Genomic DNA, 20546 nt, shown 5'->3' on the forward strand with positions numbered 1-20546 from the left:
AGGATATTTCATTGGCATCTAGTGTGTTTCTACGAGTAAAGAAAAAGTTTTTTAATCTTGAATTCAAACGGGTTCGTAGGTTCTTTCTTAATTAATCAGTTCAGTTTCGCTTTTTTCTTCTCGTTATTTTATTTTTTTTTTAAATTCAAAACAGATGATAAATCTATAGGAATAAGTTGATACTGAAGTTGATGAACGAAATAATCGAAGAAGTTTTTAATTTTTAAAATTGAATCGTATTAAATCATTTCACGTTATCGTGAGAAATTATCACTGCGATAGAAATCTATATATAATTACTTTAAAATAGTATAAAGTCTTTTTTTACAAATTAGTAAAGTTTTATAAAAAAAAAAAAATAGTTTTAAATTAAAACTTTAATTTAAAAAAATTTCTTTTCGTTTAGCATTAATGTCACATCCTCTAAAATCATTTAATTCGCGTATATCTATATATATATATATATATATATATATATATATATGTATCGCGCTTGCATTTCTTCGTACAAAATTCCCAAGGCGCTCGTGCTGCACGGAAATAAAGTAATGATCGCGTGTAAACGTTTCGATCGCACGAGAAAACAACCTGTTACGACTAACAAAGTGGAATTGGAAAATTTCTCGCCCGCCAACCAAGTCTCAAACCGAGAACCATCCATTTCTCGTCTTTGTCCTCTCTATGAAGGAGAGGAAACAAGAGGACTATCGTTCCCCCGCGCGATAATGTTCCCCGAGAGACACACTCGTAAAAGCAGATAATTGCACGTGAAAGTGAACGCTGTTAATCCCCGCGGTGCATCAGGTTTGTGCACGTCCGCATACACGTTCATTCGTCTCGTTGCAGAGTTGAATTCCTCGCGTGACTTCGACTACTCGCTTACTCGTCCCTCGATCGCAGCTAACTGGTTAGTGCGAGCGTGTAGCACGTGTATTATAGAGGGATAAACATTGTGTGCGTCGAATTTGCGTCCTCATAACCGTACAAAAAGCGCCAACTATTGGAAAGAAGCATAATTAAGACAGATAATAGTGTAACCGACATTACCGGCCAATAATCGTCTATGATTGCTTCTACTTGCGTTTTATAAATAAAGAATAAATAATAAATCGAAAACACACAAAAAAATTGAGCCCTTGATCCATTGTGTTTTGGATTTCGAATAATTTAGTGGTATATAACAAAGCGTATAAAATTTATTTAAGAGATATTTTTTTGATATCTAATATATCCGTGATGCTCTTTCAAAGCTATTATTTTCAACGATTCAATTGAAACGTTTTTAACGGAAATTAGTCTCTTTGTGCTATCTATTGTGATTGTTTTTTTCTTCTTTTTGTATTCTGATGTGTCTCGTTTTTTTTTTTTTTTTTTTTTTTTTTATATCAAAACGAGCTGTTGAGCTACTTTTTCACGCAGAGTGAAACCTTTCTATATAAGAAATTGAGATTTTATGGAAGATCGATCCAAAAATACATTCGAAGCCTAAATATTTGATCGTTCGGTATAAAGGATGCTTTTGTTTTATAGTAACTTTAGAAAACGCTCTTCCAGGATGTACTTCTCATCGCTGCTCTTATTTAAGGAACATGCTCAGCACGTTAAACAGCCGGGGTGTAACTTGGTACAAAATCTGTCGTATACGATTACATAAACGGTTTAACATTTTGAGAAATTTTTTTTGTTGAATTTTTTTTTTTCTAGATCACAATGCAACTTGTAAAAGAAAGCATACAAGTTATTTATTCTTATAAATAAATGAAGTTAAATTCATATTCGGTTCTATAAGATTCGAAATTAAATTAATGAGGATACATTTTTCATCTCGTTGAATCGTTCATTTTAACAAATTCTCTGTAACATCAATAATCACGAATTCTTCAACACAATAAGAAAATATAATTTGGCATTGGTGAACGAAACGCGTAAATTAATAAATACAGAATAATTAATACACAGAGTATAATATATATATATGTGTCTATTTTGCCAAATTAACCGTTAAATCACAGTCGATAAATTGCATTATAATTCTAAATAAATTCTAGTTTACAAAGAATAACGATTATTTGTTTTCACTTGAAAACACGAACGTATGCGCATCGTTATATCGTTTTCAGATAAAATTTCAAACATTAAATCATACAAATATTTATATTTCTTTAAGCTGCTTTCCATTTAAATCCTTCGATTCCAATTTATGAATATGTTAACAAAAATTATTTATACAAATGAATTTTAGTTTATGTACGTTGATTTTTCTATATTTTTGTTTCGAAGTTGAAAAATAAAGAAACCAGATTTCAATTAATTCATTTAGTTTCACTTTAGAATGTATTATAGATATACATTTTGATCAAATTTTTCTCAACTTTTCGCCAAGTTTACAAATACACATCACATAAATAAATTAAAAATTTCAATCGTGAATAGTAATAGAAAATAAAATAGTCATATTATTGCAGCTTATTTTATTTTTTCTTGTGCATTTTTCTTTTCATAAGATATTAAATAAGCAATGTCGTCGATCTGTAAGTTATGAGTCACGTGATCAATAATAAGCGCAGAGCGCCATTTGGTATATCGACAGTTTATTCTAATTGTAAGACAGTTTCACGAAACAAAATTCTATCGGATTCCGATATCCGAGTATTCTCGAACCATGTTTCAATCCTCGAGGCCTCGAAATTTTGGAATATCTCAGGAAATATATATATATATATATATACATATAATTTTCCTCGTAATTCTGCTGAAGTTGCAGAATTAAATTATTTAAACTTTATTCACTAATAGTATGATATTAATAATTAAACAAAAAAATTAATAAACGTAATTATCAACAATAATGCTTGAGTATCACCATTTATGATGTAATATTTTTTAATATTTAAACATTTTCAGATAAGATATTTATATTTGATTCCAATTTTATGAAGTTTTTTACGTTAATCACAATATTATTGATAAAAACTAACCAATTGTATTTACTCGTGCAATGCACGCCAGAATACACATATAAATGTCGTAGAAATGAACCAACAATTGATAATTTCTGAAGTGATTTCGAGCAACTTTTGCAAAAATTTTCGTTTCAATTTTATTTAACAAGTTATTAATGAAAAATAACAATAATTGAATCGCTCGACAAACAAGTTGAAATAACATGTTTCGAATAAATGTGTTGAATAATTAAAAGTTCGACACATATTTGACTTGGACTTGTTTGTTCGAGCCAGCGGCGCATACCCAACGCTACCGTCACTGCGCCACGAGAGTTCTCTGTAATTAATCGGTATTTTTCATTAATAACTCATCGACCAAAAACCAAAAAAACAAAAAATTTTTATTAAAGGAAAAAGTTGTTGAAATCATTTACAGAGGAATCACCAATTGTTGGTTGCTTTCTGAAAATATCCTGTGCACGTGTAATAATTTGCTTCGTCATAAAAAAATTGAAAAAATTGGAATCATTAATTTTTTAATCGAAATTTTTAATCCTATTAGAATGAATGTGTTAAAATTTTTTACACACAGTGTACAGAGTGATAAAGATAATAATAACTTTTAAGAATAAATAAATTCTAAGAAATATTAGGAAAAATTATTTTAAAGTTATCTATTAATAATCCAAGCTAATCACGTTCATCAGAACTTTTTCTTCATTTAAAAAGTAGTATTTATTCTAAAATTATTTATCGTATATTTATATTCATATAGAATAAAACAAAGCCATAAAAAAATAGCACAATCATTGTGTTTGGAAATAATTGTGTTTCACATCAAATTTTTATCGTGAGAATTTTTGATGATTTTACGTATCTTTATTGGGATGGATTTTTTATTATAAAATAAAACTTTATTCGTAAATTATGGGAACGATTGTGAAAGTAATTTAACTCAAAAAGAAGATGAAGTAAAGTTTTATCGTATTTTGATACAATAAGAATTTAATTAACAGATAATGAAAAGATCTAATATTTAAATTAAGGGAGGAAAATCTGATGAATTTTCCTCGTTTCTTTATGCATAGAATATAATAGAGATGATTCAATGCAATTATCGAGATTAAAATTTTGAGATTTTAAACAAAATTAAATTTTCTCTCTCTCGCATTTTTTTAAATTATTAAGTTTAGTTAAGTTGATGCGGTTAACACAGGATTTTTCAATGTTTTTTGAGAAGACACGATTCTTTCACATTCTTTTTATATCCTTTTTTAATAAGTTAAACAAACTATTATGAGCTCTTCTCTTCATTATTACATAAAAATTCATTTTTAATAAAATAAAGTAAATTAATAAAATTTTAACGTTTTTTAAGGATGAAACTCATATTTGCATGATAAAAATATTAAAAATCTATGTCGTAGCAAATACGAAATATTCAATATTTATACATATCATCAAGATATTCTATATTTTTCTTTTTCTTTTTTTTTTAATATTCGCAGCAATTATATAAATAATAATATGAATTATAATTCTCTAAGAACTATTTTACAACCTTCTCCATCACAACTCGTAGCTCGAGATACATTGGCTCGAGAACATGATTCTAACTAGGCAAATTTGTTGTTAGACGTAAATTAGTGTTTAGTGAAATGAAATTTCATCGAAAATCAAACAAGAGATCTCCAAGCTTCCGTTGTTTAATACGATAGTGATTTTCCGTGCTTGCACGTGAGCAAATGTAATCCACGCAACACGTTAATCATCGATTACGAGGTTAAATCCCACATTATACACTGTGTTTTGTATATCCCTCGAATTTTCCTCGTTTATTCTATTGCAAACGAGAACTCGCATCTCCGATCATTTATTGAAATGAAAATCTGTATTTCTGTTAAATACGGTCGGCGAAATTGTCGTTATACGATTTAAAATAGATTTTTGCCTTGATGAGGAGAGCCATCTACAACTTCATCTGAAACTATTTCGATCGAATAAGCGTCTAACGGTTTTTTTTTTTTTTTTTTTTTTTTATATATACAAATAGTGTCCGCTTTGATGTTCAAACTTTTACTCGTTAAACGTTTCTCTAACTAATCTCGCTATCATTTCCAATTTTTGGAAATGAAGCCTCGGGCGTAAGCTTCGAGCGTGCCGAATGAAATAAAATGGCTAACGAAATTTGATTCTCGCGCCGAATCTCATCGATTATTTCGAGCGCATATTCGTTATATTTTCGCTTAAGAAGAATTAGTTTTAATAAATGCTTCATTTGGACTCGCTGGATAAAAAGCGAGCATTGTCGATCTTTTACAATTAGATTTATAATAAATCCCGAGGAACTATGTTATCGTGTATATATTGGTAGAGATTTATGTCAATTCCATATTCTCTTTTAAGTCGATCAATTATCTGTAACACGCAACTCTTGTATGTAACTTCAGTCGGTTAACATTTAAATGGCTTCCGTCTAATTTATACGGTGTCTTAATATATTCGTGGAACATCTTTAGAGATGTCGATTCCAGGAGCCAAAATAAACAAACGTTGATATACGTAAAATATCGATATTCAGGCTTATTTGTTAAATTGTGAACAATTTAATTTCGCATTAGATGAAACGGAAGATGGAAATTGCACTCTCAATACGCTTGTAATATAATAAATAACCAATATTTTTGTATATCAACTTTTAAAATCGAATAGAATCTGTAGAATCTTCGAACGTGTACCACGGATATATCGACACCGTGTATATATTTGAAATTTAATACTCCGGATTAGTTGGTGTAGATCTATTGTTACCATAAAATTAAATTTTTTAAATCAGGTCTTGCAGGTATTGTATCATCGATGAGAGACCAAGTGGAACTTCAGCGTTCTTTTCCTTCTTTCTTCGTATCGGGTTACGTGCCTTATCTATGTTCCCTATACTCTATAGAAGTGCTATTTCACTAGGACCTACATTTACTAGTGCCATATTGAGAACTCGTTTCCAATCTTTAATTTCTGTTCTGTACGACCCATTTATTATTCGTTTATTCGTTACGATGTGTTTTCTTTTGTTAGAAAAAAAATTCTTTGTTATTCCGTTATTGAATTAATGAAATTTATTGCAACTGGATATATTCTGAAATAAATTTTTTGCATAACAAATTTGACAATTTATTAATCAAATGATTGATAATAATTGAAAAAGTTAATTATTAAGATTTCGCCTGTTTCACGATTTATAAAATATGTAATTTTGTAATTTTTAACTATTTTTTTTTAATAAATCGTATCAAGATAATTCATTAATATCTTCAGTTGATAAGTTATTATGTCAAAGAAGTCACTTGTTGTGTAATTATATTATTAGTTGATAAATTATTATCGTCAAAGAAGTCGCTTATTATAAAATGTTATTAAAGGTTAATTAAAGATTTTCATGCGGAAATAAATGTAATTGCATTTCTATATTCAAACTCTTCGAGATTGAAAACAACCATGTTAATCAAAATATGTCATAAAATTTCTATCTCTGATGGTTACTAAAGCAATTCGTTATCATAACCTGCATTATCTTCCGTGCTGGATTTTATTACAAAATTTCATTGTCGCATTCATTCGGAATCAACAAATATCCAAAAATAAATTGTAGATAAAATTCAATTATAATTTAATTGAATTGTGTCAAAATTATTTCGACTCAGTATATTGTAAATTTATGCATTTATTAATTTACAATATGATATAAAATTATTATACAATGGAAATTAAAATATATTTTCAACCTTGAGAATTATCAAAGTTTTTTCATCTATTCATTTGAAATATATATATATATATATATGATAACTTTATTTCAAAATTTAATTTTTTCCTTTTTATTTTCAAAAAAAGTACGAAAAAAAAACGAAATAATTAAATATCATTCGTAAATGTTCAATCCAAAGTGATGTATAATATATTAATAATATTAAATATTTCATTAATAATAGTACATTGTCGAGAAAAAGGAAAAATTTATCATAAAATTAAAAATCATCTCAATTAACAAAATGATCAATCCTCGCCGATCGAATGACATTTTTTTTTTTAATAATTTTTCAATTATAATTCACCAACAACAAATCTATTTATTAAAGAAGAAAAATTAACGAAAAAATATTTTTTACAGATGATAACGGTATGAAGATAGATTGGGGAGAGGCGAGATAATAAACTGGTAGCGGCAAAAGCACGAGACAAAAGAATACAAAGGCATAAGAGAAATAGGATAACAAAGAAGTGAAAGAGAGAAGAGAGCGCGAGACGAGAAGAGATAGATGAAGAAACATAGAAGGCAGACGTAGAAGACGTAGAAAACAGTGGTGCGCGTTTCGAGGAAATGAATGGATACGGTAAATGCGAGAACATCCCATCCAGAAGGAACTAGGAGTGATTCTAGACATTAAATGTACCCTCAGGAATTCAGGTTTCGCCCGAGGCTCTCGCGAATCTGGGATGGCTTCGAGCAATGATGATATCCGATTAAGCCCAGCTAACAAGTTCGCCGACGTTCTATCGTCCGTAAAAGTAGATAGGTTTTAAATCGAGTCCAGCCTCGAGAACAAGGCAGCGTTGTAACGTCGTTATCACGACGAAATAATCCGTGGCTTATTGAATCCCAATGATATAATGGAAGTGGAAGAGACAAAACGGTAATAGTTGATCGTATGTGGAATCCTTCTTCTTCTACTATTATATATATATATATATATATATATAATTAGAAATATAAGAGAAAATCAGGGAAGATCAGTTTTGGTGGCGTATTATATGTGCTGTATATATATATATATTGCTTCTATACAATTGAAAGAGGGCGCAGCAATAATAGCCCGAGTCTCTGTATAGATATCAGTGGTCCACTGTTAATTTTCAATTTAATTTTTTTATCGACGAATTGATCTCGCAGAATTTTTTAGCAAAATGTAAATACAAATGTAGGCATTGAAAAAAGAAAGAAAGAAAGAAAGAAAGAGAAAGCGAAAGAAAAGGGAAATTCAAAGCGTTTTAAGAAATTGACCATTAAAATCGCTCCCAAAGATCAGGCCAGTGATACATAGTTTCTGAAGAGTGGAAATGCAATAAATGCCATTGATAAACAGCAACATATAGAGAAACTATTAAAAAAGGTATTAAATTACCCGCCATCGTGTACAACATTTAGGAATGTGATATATTTGATTTCCTTTCTGGTCAAAAAAGACAAGATTTATTTCAAAGCTGGCCTGCAATTGTAATAACGGCAAAGAAATTTATAAAGAAGAGCCAGAGAACGGAGAAAGTATAGGGATTGAAGGAAGATACATAGACGTCTTCACAAGTGTCCTTATTAAAAACGTTGGAGAACCGCATTCATTGTCGCGCGTGTGCCAGAAAGCTCTCTCGTTTCCTACTCCTGGTTATGGAATGAACCGATGCTCGACTGAATTTTACGGTTTAGGTCCGTACTGGTTTAGCCTCTACTATTACCAAACGCCATCATGACCCCAATGATGCGGCTTTTCCTGCCGTTATTGCCGCTCATGTTGTCCTCCTACACGATTATGATTTGTTCAGCGAGCGGCGATGGTGGACCTAACAGCCCGATCTTTAATCTCGACAACACCGCGCTAGAGAAAAATCTGGCAGCCATATTTAACAAAGTGGCGCACAGCTCGGCAACCACAAAACGCAGCGTGCCAGCCTATGATGCTCAAGTTTCGGCCAGTACAACCCTTTCGACGGTGCCGTCACCTTTGACGACGACCACCACGACCACAACGACGAGCCCGTCGATACCATCTGTCAGGTATCCTCCTGTTCCTCGGGCGACCATGTCGCCAGCCTTTCGTGAATTACCTTCCTACGCTCCTCCCTCTCGTGCCCTCTTCACTCCTCCTTTACCGCCCGAGTACCTTCATCCATTTGCAAATAAGCCAACGCTAAGAGGAACCAACTCGGATGTTCATTCGAGTCTGAAGAGACCAGTACCACCGCCAAGCGGGACCCCGGCTCATGAGAGAATACCCATCAGGCCACCTGACCTTCAGGGACCATCTCAAGTGCCGGAAAGACACTCTCATTCTAGGAACAAACCATTGAATACGCCCAGTAAGGAGCAGAATGTATTAGAATCGAGTGAGCCGGACAGAAGAAACAATACCAACGAGTTTGTACCCACTCTGCATTATCCTAGCATCTCGAGAATATTGTCGGGCAGCAATGGCCGTAAGCAAGATATACCGGAAATACTTTTGAAGCCTCTGACCACGAAAAATCCCGCGCAAAATGCACCGGTGATCCCGACCACCGAGAAAATGACCACACCATCCACCACAACAGCGAGAACATTTAGCACATTCGATTCTTCCAAATCTGTTACGCAACCGACGATTTTCAATCTGCCGAATACCAAGAGGCACGACGACGACGGTTACCACGGTCTTAGGAACGAAAATGGTTTCAAAACGGAGAACATCGAGATCGTGGACACGGAAAGGCTTCCATATCCTCAGCCACAACCTCCCGCTCCACCTCCGAAGAGGCCCAATGAAGCGAGTGATCGTACTGTACCGCAGATCGACACACATCCTCTCGAATCGACCTGGCGGATCGCTTGGTTCCTCCATGTATATATCGCAGCAATTATGTTCACATTGATGGCCCTATATTCGATCTACAAGATCGTTCGTTTCAACGAGGCAACGAATCTACTCACCCAATCGTACTTCCTTACGGTCCATTTGCTTCTCACAACCGTGTGTACCTTGAGGTGCTTTCACCTATTTTACGACGCTTATAATCTAGGCCGTTCATTGCCCGAGCCTTTATCCCGAGTGCTCATGTACCTACCGGCACCACTATTATCGACCGCGTTCGCCACTTTGGTTCTGTACTTGGCACATTGCTCGGAGGCGCCCTCACTCAACAACAGGTTCCTCTCGCCAGCCGCGCTCGTTCTGTCTTCGACGATCCACATAGTCCTTTGCGTCTCCCTCCACGTGTCCACGCACGTGCTTGGCTATCAGGATGAGGCGAAAATACTGCCGTTGATCTGTCAGTGCATTTACATCATTGTCTGCGTGACACTTGGTCTTGGTTACATGTATGTTTACCGCGTGGTGCGTACACAAATATTGCTAACAAACAACAAGACAGCTGGAACGAATCACATGGTCGGTGCTGATCCTACCACGATGGCCTTGAGCACAGCTATCACAACAAGTATTGCTACCGCTCTTTTCTTCATTTTGATGGGATTCGTCCAGCTGTACGGTATCTTCGGTAACGTCCAGGAACGACCGCAATCGTATCCATGGCTATGGTGGGGCTGGCAATTCTCCGTTAGATTGCTGGAATTGGCGGTGTGCGGTCTCCTCGCCTGGGTGGCTAGTCTATCCCAGTATCCGTTACGGGAGAAACAGCTACAACAACACCCGGTTCACTCTGGCTTCGCTCTATTTCCATGCGGTAGCTCGACTTCCACCGAGAATATGGACGACGTGCTTTACCCAGCTATCTGCAGCACCAACCAGGCGATCCAGAATTACACAATGAGAACTGGGAAACAGGTTTACGACGACAGTTTCCCACTGAACACGCTGCCCGAACATTTGAACATATCAGGTATCGACACGCGCGTGCGCACGCGCTTTCGTGTAATTGATAACTATTTCTCGTTTCTGGTTCGTGAGAAAGCTATCCAAGTGATAATTCTGGGAGTATTTTTTTTTTTTTTTTCAATGTTAAAATGGCGATTATACTTCCATAATAATTTGTCGATCTTCTGAATATCTCATTTACGTGAATTTCTTTTTTTAACTATTATTTTATATTTTTGTGCCATCTTTGTGTAAAGATTAGAATTTGAAAATTTCAATTTTTATGAGATATTATATATCAAATTTTTTTTATAAATTTGTTTTGTAAAACATTAAGAAAAAAATTTTAATTAGTTTTTGTTTTCGAGTACTTAAAAAATAGTAGAAATTTCTTTTTACCAATCTATAGTTGTTGTTCTTTGATATTTAGAATTGACTAGAAATCTGTTAATTTCATTTTATTTTTTTTTTTTTTTTTTTCAATAAAATTGAAAATGATATAAATTAGGTTATCATGCAATGTGCAGTTTCAGTGTGTCTTAGGAGAAGTTCAAAGCGCTGACTCGCGCGGTATTAATACAATATTGAAACCTCAAAATCAGCAGTTCTTTCTACGCTTTGTCTTCTAATCGGCACACTATTACCACCTAAGATGGTGCGAGCGGAATAGCATATTGTCTGGAAACATTGATTTTTTTCTATTCGTGACTCTGTCCTTTTAAAGGCTACACATCTGAAGGCTTAACGTTGAAAAATAATTCAAATATTTAAAATATCTTTTGCCTTTGAAAATTTCGAAAAGATTGATTGAAATTTTGACAATTTAATTAAACGATTTCATTAATTCAAATTCCTCCATATTCTTGAACAGTAATTATTTATCTACTATTTCTAAGATTGTCTTAACAATCTCAAAAGTAATATTTCTCCTCTTGAATGAATGAAACTTTCTTTGCGTGCAATTTAAAGTAAATTGTAAAAATAATACGAACTTAAGAGTTATTCTATTTTTATTTCTTACTTTGTACCTATCTTCCAAAGAAAATTCTAGATTTGCGTAAACGAGATATATATCACGAACCATGAATGAAACAAAAAAAAAAATAATAAATGATTCTTTTTTCAACTGTGAAAAACTATAGTATGTTTAATAACATGTATCATTCTCGTAGGTACTTTTGAAAGGCATTCCATTCGCAAGTCAGGCACTATGGGCCATTTCCCACACGAAGGTCGTGGCTCGTTAAACCGACACGGTAATGGGATACAAACTCTAAGAAACTCCGAAAGTCGCGGTAGACATACACCGGTGCAGCAGAATAGTGGGGGTGGTGTTCATGAACAAACCCCGACCACTGGTTCGACGATGCTCGTCGCTGAGGATGGTTTCGTAAGGTTCCGTAGCCTGGGGGCTGAGGATGACGAACTGTCTGACACACCAAGCGTTGTTGGTACCCATGGTAGAGGAAGTTCGCTGACCGGAAGCGTGAGATTCAACACGAGACATCCAACGCTACAGCATCAGCATCCTCATCAACATCAACATCAACATCAGCATCAACACTCGTTGCAACATCCACTTCAGAGTCAACATCAAGCTCATCATCAATTGTATATCAACACGTAAAAGTCTATTGTTCCAAGTGTTCCAAATGATAACTTCTTATTTCCATTAATTCGGTGAGTTTAATTGAAAAGTAGAAAACTTAAATCGAAGAAAAGATAAATTGTGCGAAGAAAATCAGTATATGCAGCTTTTTATTATATATTAATTCATAATAAATTGTGATGTTTTCAAAATTATGCTTTTTTGTAATTTGGTAATATTGGTTGTAGATTAGAAATTAAAAGTATTTTTAATTTTTTATACGAGATATTACGAAAAAAAAATTTCAAAACTATAGAAAATATAAAGCGAATATGAAACTTCATATACGTTAGTGATAAAGAACACTTTTGTGCGAATTTTTTAGAATCATAAAGGCATTTGATATATAATACAAGCTAATTTGGTTAAAATGAAAGAATAGGTAGCTGGAACGTGGCTATTTAAATCGTTAAAAGTTCCGTACCTTTTTTTCTTTGTAAGAAGTTGATAAAAGAATTTATCTGCAAGAAGTTAAAGTTCCTTTCGCTGCTTTTGTACAGCAGCGTTAAAAATAATTTAATAGAAACAATGAATTAACGAGTATAACGCACACATATCCTTTCAGCTTTTCCTGAACAATATGCTTTTAAGAAATTCTATACATAGTTTTAATGATGTCGAGGGATAAACAGTAATTTCCTTTTTTTTTTTTCAAATTTAAAATTGCGATCGTATAAAAGAAGAAAATGTGATCTCTTTATAAGTTTTACACAATTTTTCTTTTTTCTTTTTTTTGTTGCAGATTATTACGATCAAAGGAGATCGTCAATGAAGATATAAAATATTATGTGGCTCCCTCTGGCGGCTAATGATCTAAACAACTTTGAAGAAACAGAAAAATTTTATCTTTACTCTGTAAGATACGTCCTTGTGTATAGACAAACCCTAAAGCGAAAATTTGAAAAAAAAAATTAAGAAACTTGCCATTTGCAATCTTCCGCTTCGCATCTGCATTTGAGCCGAACTTTTGCTGTTCATGGTATTCATAATATTTATTTCAAAGTTCGTGAAGAGGCGAAGAAGAAAAATTAATGGTATAAAAAATGGAGAAATGTATACGCAGAACTCGATAACAGAGTTTCTTTCCTCTACCTTAACGTGGGTAGTGTTCAGGGTATCTCGAACCGTACATTAGGCACTTGGTACTTATTAAGGTTCATGTGATTTATAAACAAACGATTGTATATTGTCAATGAAAAAGAGAGAAGGAAATAAGTTTTCTTTTATTTTTCTTTCTTCGAGTAGTGAAAAAAACTCGGCTGTGGAACGTATCGGTACAACATGTGATTCAATGACAAATTACAATGATTCCGCGAATACCTAATGTTACGTTATTTAATAATTTATTTTTCTTATAATTTCTTTTAGTTTTTATAACATTTAAGATAATGCTTTTTAAGATAGCACTATTTCAACGAATACTCGAATTTTTCTGCATCGTTAAATTTTAACTAATGAATATAAACTACGTATTAATTAAATTCAAGGTATTCAATATCATTTTATCACTTGTTTGACCGATACGCGTATACTTCCTCGAGATCATGCATGCACGTGTTTCACGGCATATCATTTTGCGATCAACAGGAAGTATGTTTTATAATGAAAAATAAAAGCTAAAAAAAGTTTTAATAAAAAATGGAAATTTATTAACGTGGTCCAAATAAAATGAATGAGAATGAAGGAAAAATAAGTCAAAAAATTTGTAGTAATTCTATGAAAATTCCAAGCAACAAGCAGAGATGTACAATTTCTTTTTATTTTCGTTGTAAAGTTGAAAGAAAATTAAATATGAAAATAATGTTGAAAATGAAGAAAAAAATATGATGAAAAAGTTGATGAAGAAAAGAAGACTTTTACGGCATTGTACAGTCGATAATAATTTATCACTCAGTCCAATTGTAAGATTGATTTAGCACTTAAGGGTTGGATTAAGAATTCCCTGTTACATATTAAGTTACGTCGATGTAGCCGGTAGATGCTACTGCGCTCGCGTAGGGACGGATATCAGCGATTTCTGTTAATTCAATGTCGAGCGACGAAACACGATGTAACGATGTTTCCTCTCCGCGTCGGAGACTCCCTATACGAAGGATAGAACTTCACGCACAGGCCAGCATATTTTTTTCATTTCCTCCGTTATATATTTTCCTTTCTTCTTTCTCATTTTCCTTTCATTTCTTTTTTTTTTTATTTTTTTTTTCTTAATTCGTTTCTATAATTCCATTTGTTTCTCTTCTCTTTTTTTTTTTTTTTTTTCTTTTAATTTTAATCATTTTTTCACATACACATACACTCGCGCGCACGCGCACGCAAAGTCTTTTTTCACATTGAACCTAAGGTACAAAACTATTTTCTATCTTCTTCACTTCCTAATATCAATAATAAGTTAATTGAGCGGTCAGCGCGATGTATATGTTTATATGGACATTGTAAATAAGGTATACGGGCTCGTCGTGAGTAGATATAAGTTTGTTGTGATAGAATCTGCAGATTCTATTCGATGCGACCGGGATTCACATGTAAACAGACATAATACATGCGCATATGAGCGCATGAGTATTCATGTACACACAATCATACACTTTCACTTTCATTACATACATGTATCTATTCTTCCTCCTTCACTCATCCTCAGTTGTAAATGCAAGACTCGTTTTTAATTTATATCGGAAGCTGTATTTATTATATAAAACATTCCACAACAAAAAGGTGATCAGTATGAATGCGATCGGTTTTGTGGGATTTTATTGCAATTTTAGATTAAAGAAAAACAACGCTGAAAAAAAGATGAACAAATGTAAATAAAAGCTTTTTTGCGAAATACTTTATTATGTTTCTCCTAATTTTCTATATTTATATTAATCTTTGTAGAGATACTTCTTTTTTTTTTTTTTTTTTTTTTTTTGATGAACATTTTAACATTAAAACAAGTTCAAATAATAAAACATATATAGAAATATATATCACATAATCAGTGATTGTATTTGATGAGTTTAATGAAATAAGCATTTTGTATCTTCTCTGTTATTGTTTCAAAGAAAAATTTCCAATCTGTCCATTGAAATTATTTAAATCTGTTTTAGAAATATTTCTTATATCATTTTTGGTCAAATGTTTCATATTATTATTATTATATTTATATTTTATATCATAAATAATCTCAAAAAACATAAGGATTTAATTTTCTTAATGCCAGTAAAAATTAAATTAAATTATTATGACTTAAATATAAATTAAACGGTGCTACTCGCAACGAATAATAATACAATTTAGAGCAATTTTATTTGAATGTTGCTTGTTTATAAATTTCTATTGTTATTTAATGAAAACGGAGGAAAGGAAAATATTTGAAAATGAATTATCTGCCGACCTATGTCGCAATATGAAAGCAATTCTGTATAGATAACACAAATATGTCAAAAATATAATGTACATAAAAAAAAATATTTAATAAACCTTATATGTAAAATTTTGGTTGTTCTAAATAGCAATTTCATTTTTATGATAAAAATCTTAAAATTATCCTTTTTAAATATAATATATAAATTTAGTAAATTTATACAAAAAATTAGAATTATTTTTCAAAATTTGTAAAATAAATTTCTATATAAATATTTTAAAAAACAAATTAGAGTTCATAATTTAAAGTAAAATAATCATCATAGAAAAATTAGTTAACTATATGCATGTTCTTTAACGAAATATTAAAATACGTTCAATAAGAATGCTTACTAAATCATATTTTTAATTAATTACAGATGAAATATAGATTATTTACGCAACGAAATTTTTTATTATACAGAAATTAAAAATTTAAATGATTCCTTTACCATTTTCATGTAGCATACGATATTATCGACTCAGTATAATATATGTTTTGTGAAAATACAATTAGTAAGCATGAGAAATCACTGAGGGCATGAGAAACATTTTACTTCTTTCGAAGTCGATATTTCAGAACATATAATACAAAGTTTCATAGGTTGTTAAATCTATCCTGTACTTCATCTGTGCTTAAAATAACAAATTCTTAAAAATTGTAACTATATAACTATATATACTTGAACGTACATTTTTTAAAATTATTTTTTTTATAAATTTGTGTAAATTTCAAATACAATGTGAATTAGAATGATCAATGTGAAGACTATTTTTAAAGTTTTTATTTTACATTTTTGAAATTTAAACATTTTTATTAAAACTTTATTAAAGCTATATTTAGGCTATTCTATATATATAGTATTTCTGAAATTTTGTACTTATATATAATATATATTTGATCCAAAATACTAATCTAATTATATTTTATATTATTTTATTTTATATTATTATATTGATAACATTATAAATGGCTTTAAAAATATGATAACAGGTTTCACAAATTCTCAAACTTTCTAACAAAAAATTATAATATATGTTAAATCTATCTTATATTTCGTCTATGTTGACAATTATTTAATTTTAAATTCAATAATATATAATCAATTATATTCAAAAATCTATAATATTTTTTAATATTATAATACTAAATAGAGATAAGAAATTATTTATAAATAATTTGTATATTTATTTTATTATTTTTTTATAATTAATTTTAAAAAATTTGCAATATTGCATCAATTACTCATATGTCATTATATTGTAAAGAACAAAGACGTGCTTGCAATGCTTACAAATGAAAATATTTAATTTCACACTAGAATTCTGGGAGTTTCATTCTATGTAATCATTTGAATTGAATTTTACTCAATAATTTTTATTCTTAGTTTCATAAACTATTTTTTATTGGTTTATTGAATATATTTATGGAAATATAAAAAAAGAAAATGATTATATTTTTAAAATCTAAAATACAAAAATAACAATAAAGAAAAAAACAAAAACGGTTAAAATAATTCTATTGTTAAAGTAAGTAAATATCTTTTTTATAAATATATTTTATTTTGTGTTTTTTTCTATTTTTGAAATCCAATTTTATAATTTTTTTTATAATTTTATAATTTTGTATAAAAAATTAAATTATATTTGATTAGTATTTGAAAGTAAAAATTTCAAAACAGCGCAATAAACATATTTTTAAATTACCATAATAATTACATTCAAATAAATATTCGGAATAATTCACATAAAATTAAAAATAATAAGTATTTTTATACGTTTCTTAAAATTCGCATCAAATTGAAATCACTAATTTTTAAAGTGTATATTACTACTACTATCATACATATGAACATCATATGAAGTTTCGGTTGTTCCCGAAAGGCCGGAAACATCCTTTGGTTCGTTTGCCGCCAAAGCAAGCTGTGTGCTGGAATGAAATTGTTTATGCTTTGATTCGAGATCTTTCGTCTCTCAAAAGATTAATTTTCTAATTCAGTATAAAGAATACAATCTAATATACGGTTCTTTAAAATTGTTATTATAAAATTTACAGTGTTTCGGTGAAATTATTCATTAAACAAAATCGACGATGGCTAAAGTTCAGTTAGCAAATGTAGCTGTTCTTGATAATCCTTCGCCGTTTCTAAATCCATTCCAGTTCGAAGTTACTTTCGAATGTATTGAAGAATTAAAAGAAGGTAGTTGTTCTAATCTTTTATTTATTTTATAAAATATATTTCTAAGTTGATATTAACATTATTAAAAATAACTATATGTCCGAATATTTTTAGTGCTTATGCTAGGTTAGTTTTAATAATTTAATACTGAATTTTTCAAGGACAAACCAATAATATCTTTTTTAATAATTTTATGATTAAAAGAAACTAATTTATTTTATATTTCATTTTTTTTTAATTTTAATATATTTTCTTTTAAATATTGTATCAAATGTGTCAAATGTATCAAATATCAATTTGTTTGAAATAAGCAATATGTAATATATTATAACAATAATAATGATTTTATAGATTTGGAATGGAAAATGATCTATGTCGGTAGTGCTGAATCTGAAGAATTTGATCAAGTTTTAGACACAATTTATGTTGGTCCAATACCTGAGGGAAGGCATATGTTTATTTTTCAGGTATATTGAAAATATCATTTAAATAATGATTTAATTAATAATAAAACAATTAAATTCTAAATTTTAGTTAAAATCTTTCAGTTAAATATATATTTAATATTTATAATATATTATTTTTTTCATTTAGCAATTTAGCATTTATATCTTATTTTAGGCTGACCCTCCGGATGTTAGTAGGATTCCAGTGAATGATGCTTTAGGAGTTACAGTGGTTTTATTAACTTGTTCATATAGAGGACATGAATTTGTACGTGTTGGTTACTTTATAAATAATGAATACACAGATGCAGAACTTAGAGAAAATCCACCACCTCAGCCTCAGTTTGATAAAGTACAAAGAAATATCTTAGGAGATAAACCTCGTGTCACTAGATTCAAAATAAATTGGGATGATGGAACAAGTTCAACAACAAATAATGTACCAGAAGGCATGGATGCACAGTCATTAGAAGAAACATCACAAGATGCACCAACATCTACATTGGGATTTACAGAAAATACACATAACAGTATGGAAGTGATGTGAATGCCTGTTTATTGCAAATAACAAATAAGGTAGCACAGACCATAATATGATAAATGAAGTAGTACCTGGAAAGAAGATTTGAATGATTCATATATTTGGATACCTCAAAGAAAAAAACATTATGAAAGAATGGTAGCCTTTTATATGTTATATATTAATTGGTTTCTTTTTAAAAAAAAACTTATATGTTGAAGAAAAGTTATATGATAGGTAATGCGATAATTTTAATATTATAGAATTAAAATTGTTTGCTATTGCATACAAACACACATTATATATAAATTTTGTAATAGAAAATAATTAGAAATTACTTATTATATATCATTAAAAAAGAAAAAATTTGAAATATTAAAATATTAATTTTTAATGAAGATACATAGTAACACATTTTAATAACAGATTATAAAATAAAAATATATTTCAAACTAATATCTGATATCATGGTCATTATAATTAAAAAGTACAGAAACTGTTTAAATATTAAACTCTTGATAACTGTGTAATTTAAAAATAATTATATGGTGATATTCTAGAAATCAATTTGGAATTTTGTGTTTAATACTTTAAGTATTATATTATGGCTTATTATTATCATAAATTAATAGAAATAAGGCTGTTTCCATTTTATCAGTGTATGTACATATATACTAAAATGAAAATACATATTATGTTTTTTACTTCATTATATTTTGTTTTTAAATATACTTCTATATTCAATAATTATTGAAAAATAATGGTAAGTAAAAATAAAATAAAATTAATAATAATTTAGGGATAAATATAATATAATACATTATAATTATATTATATATAATATGAAAATAATTTGAAAATATCTTAAAATGTCAAAAAGGATTGCAAAATATATTTTTTAAAATTTATGAATGATGAAAATTTTTTAAATTCGAATTCAAGTAGTACTTTTAATAACAGAATTCATATTTATAATCATAATATTTATGATTGTAATTAATATAAATTTCATATATTCCATTTTTTAATTGAAAATTATACAAAATTTTTTTATAATTTCTTATAATTTAAGTCTAGAATTTATAAACATTTAGTATTTATTTTTCAATTTTTGCTGTCAAATTGTAGAAGCGAATAAAATTTATTTATTATATTTATAAATATTAGTAACAGTTCCAGGATGTCAGTAAATTTTAAATAATTAAATGATTTATAAAAAATTATTAATTTATTATATGCATTTAAAGATATAATTATAAAAATGAAACACTTCCAAATTGCAGATTTGATAACAGAAAAACAAACCTTTATTATGTATTTGTTAGAATTTCGATATTTTCATTACATTTTTATTTATGACTTGAATGCATTAATTTATGAATTTTTATGTTAGATAATATATGTAAATTGCAATATTAGTTTATTAGCTATAAACATATATTGAGATATTAGAAAAACTTTAAAAAATATGTTTTTTAATAAGAAAAAAAATGTCTTTTAATGTACCTATTATTTATATAGATTTAAGCTCCTAATTTCTATCTTTCACATGATAATTATATATATATCTCTATTATTTTAAATTACAAAAATTGATCAGAAGTATTATTGAAATATTTTTTTAAAAGAAATTTTTGTTTATATTTAAAAAAATAATATTTAAATTTTTTTTTCATTTTTAATTAATCATTTTCTTTTTTTGTTTCATCTTTACTATTACTTTACATATATACTATGATAATATAATTATTTACATAACAGTTAAAATGTTTTTCAAAGAAAATATATAAAATATTTAATAAAAAAC

General features: G+C 29.5%; 2 protein-coding genes across 4 annotated transcripts in view; both read left to right on the forward strand.

Moving 5' to 3' along the window:
• Positions 1 to 15684, forward strand: part of LOC100866035 (uncharacterized) — a 100827-nt gene extending 85143 nt beyond the window's left edge. For 2 of the 3 annotated variants that reach the window (XM_003693624.4, XM_086912858.1), the window contains exons 3-5: positions 7114 to 10589; positions 11737 to 12244; positions 12955 to 15684. In XM_003693624.4, the coding sequence (XP_003693672.1) occupies positions 8465 to 10589; positions 11737 to 12191 (2580 nt within the window). In that variant the 5' untranslated portion in view covers positions 7114 to 8464 and the 3' untranslated portion in view covers positions 12192 to 12244; positions 12955 to 15684. The remainder of the gene's footprint in view (positions 1 to 7113; positions 10590 to 11736; positions 12245 to 12954) is intronic. The other variant, XM_086912857.1, reaches the window with a different exon arrangement.
• A 1628-nt stretch (positions 15685 to 17312) lies between these two features.
• asf1 (histone chaperone asf1) lies at positions 17313 to 19451 on the forward strand. Its single transcript, XM_003693541.4, has 3 exons — positions 17313 to 17794; positions 18125 to 18240; positions 18395 to 19451. Exons 1-3 carry the CDS (start codon positions 17686 to 17688, stop codon positions 18764 to 18766), a joined length of 597 nt encoding a protein of 198 aa, XP_003693589.1. The 5' UTR covers positions 17313 to 17685; the 3' UTR covers positions 18767 to 19451.
• The last annotated feature ends 1095 nt before the right edge of the window (positions 19452 to 20546 follow it).

Source organism: Apis florea, unplaced genomic scaffold, assembly GCF_048593485.1.
Source record: "Apis florea isolate Af1SG1 unplaced genomic scaffold, ASM4859348v1 contig_3493_pilon, whole genome shotgun sequence".
Lineage (NCBI taxonomy): Eukaryota > Metazoa > Arthropoda > Insecta > Hymenoptera > Apidae > Apis > Apis florea.

Bases quoted from the DNA above. Each gene is read 5' to 3' on its own strand.
- asf1 (XM_003693541.4), top strand. From the start codon at position 17,686: ATGGCTAAAGTTCAGTTAGCAAATGTAGCTGTTCTTGATAATCCTTCG. The intron at 17,795-18,124 runs GTAGTTGTTCTA...ATGATTTTATAG, and splicing joins TATTGAAGAATTAAAAGAAG to ATTTGGAATGGAAAATGATC. The intron at 18,241-18,394 runs GTATATTGAAAA...ATCTTATTTTAG, and splicing joins GGCATATGTTTATTTTTCAG to GCTGACCCTCCGGATGTTAG.